Below are 5,131 nucleotides of genomic sequence, written 5' to 3' on the forward strand. Positions count from 1 at the left end.
ACACACACACACACATTTAACTGAAGATAAAACACACACCTCCAATTATGATGATGGCACTTTGCTTGGGCTCTGCAGCTGGGTTTGTGCACTCACAGAAGTATCCTCCAGCATGATCTCCTTTGACATTGCTGATGCTGTGAGATTCTTTCAGTTTCCTGGAGGTCTTAGAATCAAGGAAACCTTTTCCCAGACTGTACCAGGTAAAGTTAATGGGAAAACTACCTCTCTGAACAGAACAGACAAGAGTCATGTTGTAACCCTCAGAGATGTCCTCCATCCTGGGCTCAGTGGTCAAGTGTGGTTTTGACACAGGTTCTTCACAGAGGAAATAAAAAACGTGTTAGACTTGGGTTCAACATGTTTTATATCAGTTTTATTCATTTCATGGTCATCAGTCCAACAAACCTATGATGTCGGACGATTTTAGTAGTTGCTCTCCTGTTCCCACCGTGGGAGGCTTTAGTTGACTGTTGTTTGCATGGCAAAGAATGTTTTTTATGTCCGATATTTGGGTGATGGATGTGAGGTTGAAGATAGCCTTTTCACCGCGCTTGCTCACAACTTTTATGTCGGTTGGTTTACTAGGTTGATACAGGGTGTACTTGATGGGCAGAGTGCCTCTCTGACTGTAACAACTCAACTGGAAGGGCTTTCCCAGAAACAGCGTACCTCCCACCACAGACAGCACAGGCTCTGAAACAGGAACTGGGAATGGAGAATAAGATAGCATTAAACCAGACTGTGAGTCTACAGCCAAGCTGGGAACTCTGATGCTGCACTGTAAGGCTTCCAGGTAAATGCCAATATGCTCATCCTCTTATGCTAGTTCCCCATCACCGTATAGTGTGTTAGTATGTTAACAAGTGTGATCTGAAACAAAACACAAAGTACAGTTGAGGATGATGGGAATCTCATGACCTTTTTCTTCAATACAAAAATAGACCTGCTAGTTGTTTTCATACTCTGCACAAACTGAACTGTGCACTATTTTAGGAGGAGGTTTCTCACCTGTTGCATAGATCAGGACAGGGTCTGATTCCCGCACGTTCTCTCTACAGATGATACTCAGTTTGGTTTAAGAAAAGGTCAGTCAGTGTGATCTGACTGAGTCAGGTGTTTGCATTCCTAGATGCACCTCTGTGCGAAAATGGCTAATGGTGTCATTAGAGGAGTGAATCCATTTTTTTTTTTTCACAGAATTTTCAGAAATGTCTCCAAATTTCTTCTAAATAGATGTTGAATGTAACACTTAAGCCTAAACCAACAGAATAAACGGACCAACAGGCTGACACATTACGTGCATGGCTAACAAAGTAAAACATGTCCCACATCTTTATTGTGACAACAGCAAAACTTCGGTTGGATTAAACTCACCTTTGACCTTGACGAAATGTTTTTGGCTCTCCTTCACAATAGTGCGTGTCAGAGAATCAGACGTGGCATTACAGGTGTAGTTGCCACTTGCAGAAAGTTGTGCCACAGTCATATACGTGGCAGTATTTGCGACTTCAGTCTTATCTTTGAAGATGGAGTACTGCATGGTTTCATTGTTGATCTTACTGGAATCAAGAATGCTAACAGAGCAGGTCAATTTGAAGTGGTCTCCTTCAACTATGTCTGTGGGCTCCACAGTCAGCTGTGGCTTTGAAAACAGCGCTGTTGGGATTAGAGAGCAAAAATTAAGGATTCATACAATCTTTATGTGTGCATATATATTATTTTTGATTTGATTTAATTTGATAAGATAAAAAAAAATGATGCCATGTTTGAAAAATTCAGAGTAATTGATGCTTACATCTGACTGTGATTCTTCGCGAGGTTTCTTTCTGCACGCTGCCCCACTCTGCTTTGCACACAAGCTCTCCAGAGTCATCCTCTCGTACAGTGAATTTATGACTCAGGGCTGCAGCTCTGACCTGCTTGAGGATCACTTTGTCTTTTGTCAAGAACACTTCAGTGTTGCTCGGAGGATTGACAACTCTGCAGACCACTTCAATTATATCACCCTCAGAGAGACTATTGGAGGGAAGTATATTTATGATGGGGGCGATGTGGAGTGCTACAAGACAAAATCCAGAATAGTCAGACACACTCCTCCATAGGCACTCAGAGCTTTTCATTGTGACATAACAACATTCGATCGACTCACCTTTGACTATGAGTTCAACCTTTTTGCTACTGTTAGACTTTTGGTTCCCGGAAACCAAGCGGATTTCATAGTCACAGTAGAGGATACAGTTTCCGATGTGACTCAGTCTCAGTGTAGCCGTTGATGAGTTGCCCCCCTGTGACAACTGCTTTATGACCTCAGGGGATCCGGTCTTAAAGCTCTGGTAAAACTGGAAAATAAGGGGTCCTTTCTCCTCTGGAGCACTGCAGGTGGCTTTAAACTCCTCGTTCTCATAGGGCGATGAAGTAGTCAAATGCAGGGTCGGGGTCTGCAAGCCTGAAAAGCACATTCAGGTATATTAAGTATATTAGTTTCTCCAAATGTTGGACAAAGTTAGCGAATAAAGGCTGCAAAGGCTTGAGCATCTGCAGAGGAGGACAAGGGATGTTGAAGATGGAGCTGCCAGGCAGGAAGAAAAGGGGGTACGAGACATGCACTTGGACGTGAGAAGCTCTACTGCCAAAATACAATTGAGGGAAGACATTCATTAGCCAGTGTGTGATTGTAGCTCACAAATTTGGTGACAAACTGAAAAAAGTCTGGGGCCGCAAAATATTTTTGGAGTATATATCTTATTATTTATAGTCATAAAAAATAAGCAAAGCAAAACAACCACATTACTACAGACATATTGCTTTCATATTATAGTTCAAATAATATATATAATAATACAGTGCATATGTAGTTAGATCCAGAAATATTAGAAAATTTGCTCAATTTTAGACAAAATATTGGATATGTGTGACATCAAACAATCAAGACTCAGATGTTGAACTCATTTCATATAAAATGTGTAGAAAGTGCGACAGTTTCCCTAAACAGCTGCCAGTTTTTAAGGGCTCAAATGTAATTGGACACTGGACAGGCAGCTCCCGCCTGAAATGGGCTTCCTTCTTAGGAGTTGGCCTTTACTGCAGCTGCCTCCTCTTGTTGTGGTTTCCTTCCTTCTTTTCAATTTTGTCTTCAGTAAACTTTAAAAGTGTGATTATGCTGAGATAAGCTGATTGGCTCCGCCGCTGCAGGCTATTTGTTTTTAACACAGAAAAAATTCTGAGATCATCCACGATTGCACACTTTTTTTTTGTTCGCGCTGAAAAACGGATAATTTAGGCGTTCCTTCTGCTCTGATTCTCCTTGATGAATACATTTTGTGCAAAGAAAAGATGATAAGCTTCGTTTGTGCTGAGAGCTCCTTTGATTGCATTTTGTGGCTTTATAAAAACAGTTTCCAAATGCAAATGTCACACTTAGAATAATCTCCAGACCTTTACTTGTAAATGTAACTGTACCTTTCACATCCAGTTTCTGGCTGTTGCTGGCTTTGGCCTTGTTCTTGACTGAGACTCGACATTCATAATTTCCAGAGTCGGCAGCTCTGGCTGGGTTGATCTTATACTCGACCGTGTCTTCCGTGGCGTTGTTGGTGTAGATAGGAACATCGTCCCGTGTGAGCTGGAAACTGTGTATCAGGTTAGGGATGTTGCTGTGACTGACGCTGACCTGGCAGCGTAGCCTCACTGCTGTCCCGGTCTGAACTGCGTTCCTGGGTTCGATTGTGAGGCGAACAGTATCTATGGTGTATGCTGTAGTCCACAAATATCACACACAGACACAGAAACAGAAGATGAAGGGGAAAGAAATAATCAACAAACATAAAAAAAGACCTAAACAGCAGCACAAGCGCCAGGTTAAGACTATGGAAAGGTGCTTCCTGTTCATCAGTCGGGTGCACAGAGGAACTGATGGAGGAAGGAAAGCACCTCAGTAAACAGTGCCGACCCTCTACATCCCCTTGGAAAACCATGTGGATTCATTCAAACTTCTGCTTTCCCTCCACAACAACAGCACAGTGGAAGTGGAAACAATCACTCCACATCCTTACGGTAGCCAATTGCTGTTAATCTGAATTCTGGGATGTGAAGTGCTGTAAATAACAAACCCTGAGCCTAGCTTTGAATGATGATGACACCAGCGCTTTCAAAGTTTAAATCAACAAGATGCCACTTTAATAAGGACGCTTCAGAGACACCAGAATAGAATTACATTTTTTAAACACGGGTGTTATTTCTTTATTTCAGAGGAAAGGTGGTCTTCTAAGATCGTGGCAACTTTATAGACACCTAGTTATATTGCCTTCTGAAAGCTTTCAAATGTCATATTATTCAAATTGAAGGTGATTAAAACATGGCCCAGCATCGCCTGTGACAAATCAATTTCTTTTTGTGTGAAAACAGCTTTTTTGTTAAATATAGAAAGGACTGTAACTGTTACTACACCGGGGAGTCTGCACTAGTTATTATAAGATCAGGCGTGTAATGCAGTTATACTTACACCCCTGTCCTCCAGCACAATGCCCTGTAAGTCACACAGAGTGGAAGAAAAAAAATATCAGGTGAAAATCAGGAGATTTTGTTTATAATATAGTAACATCCTTCATCCTCAGTCTGGGTTCTTACAGATGTGTAGCAGGCTAGTCAGAAACAGCAAGCCGGGGGGTCTGCAGCCCATCCTGGGTGAAGGTGGTTTACCACTGAAAGACTACAATACATCTGCAAGGACAGAGGCCAGAAAGGGCAGTCACAACCAGACCAGGGAGGACTTTTTACTTAGGGAGAGGTGGAGTGAACAGAAGGCAGTGGTGCTGAAGGGCTGTTCCATGTCTTATCGGGCACGCTTGACTGAACAGGAAGTGGCTGCTACTTCCTCAGGATCTGTACCATTTACTTTGCCCTGTCTTTTGTTATGATGACGAGAAAAATTCAACAGGAAGAAGCAATTTTTTAGTCTTCTCACATCCTTCAAAGGTCTGGGGTGTAGAAAACACAGACATGATGTCTTCTTTTTAGCATAATTTAATTAATGACAACCATGTCGAAGAACAGTAAAGACAGCGTGCGCTGATGTTCTTCAGATAGAATTAACCTCTGAATCCCCTTTTTGTCCTCAAGTATTCTTATG

At 42.0% G+C, this 5,131-nt stretch overlaps 1 protein-coding gene across 1 annotated transcript in view; it reads right to left on the bottom strand.

The window, feature by feature from the left end:
* The window catches only part of pecam1a (platelet and endothelial cell adhesion molecule 1a), a 10,342-nt gene extending 5,546 nt beyond the window's left edge, over window positions 1-4,796 (bottom strand). Inside the window, exons 1-8 of the mRNA XM_005940833.3 lie at window positions 4,630-4,796; window positions 4,505-4,528; window positions 3,463-3,756; window positions 2,153-2,449; window positions 1,799-2,062; window positions 1,378-1,659; window positions 409-708; window positions 40-318 (exon numbers count right to left, since the gene is read on the bottom strand). Coding sequence (XP_005940895.1) covers window positions 40-318; window positions 409-708; window positions 1,378-1,659; window positions 1,799-2,062; window positions 2,153-2,449; window positions 3,463-3,756; window positions 4,505-4,528; window positions 4,630-4,681 — 1,792 coding nt within the window. The 5' untranslated portion in view covers window positions 4,682-4,796. The remainder of the gene's footprint in view (window positions 1-39; window positions 319-408; window positions 709-1,377; window positions 1,660-1,798; window positions 2,063-2,152; window positions 2,450-3,462; window positions 3,757-4,504; window positions 4,529-4,629) is intronic.
* Window positions 4,797-5,131: the final 335 nt, after the last annotated feature.

The sequence above is a fragment of the Haplochromis burtoni genome, unplaced genomic scaffold (assembly GCF_018398535.1).
Source record: "Haplochromis burtoni strain Fernald_Lab_line unplaced genomic scaffold, NCSU_Asbu1 Contig_294, whole genome shotgun sequence".
Lineage (NCBI taxonomy): Eukaryota > Metazoa > Chordata > Actinopteri > Cichliformes > Cichlidae > Haplochromis > Haplochromis burtoni.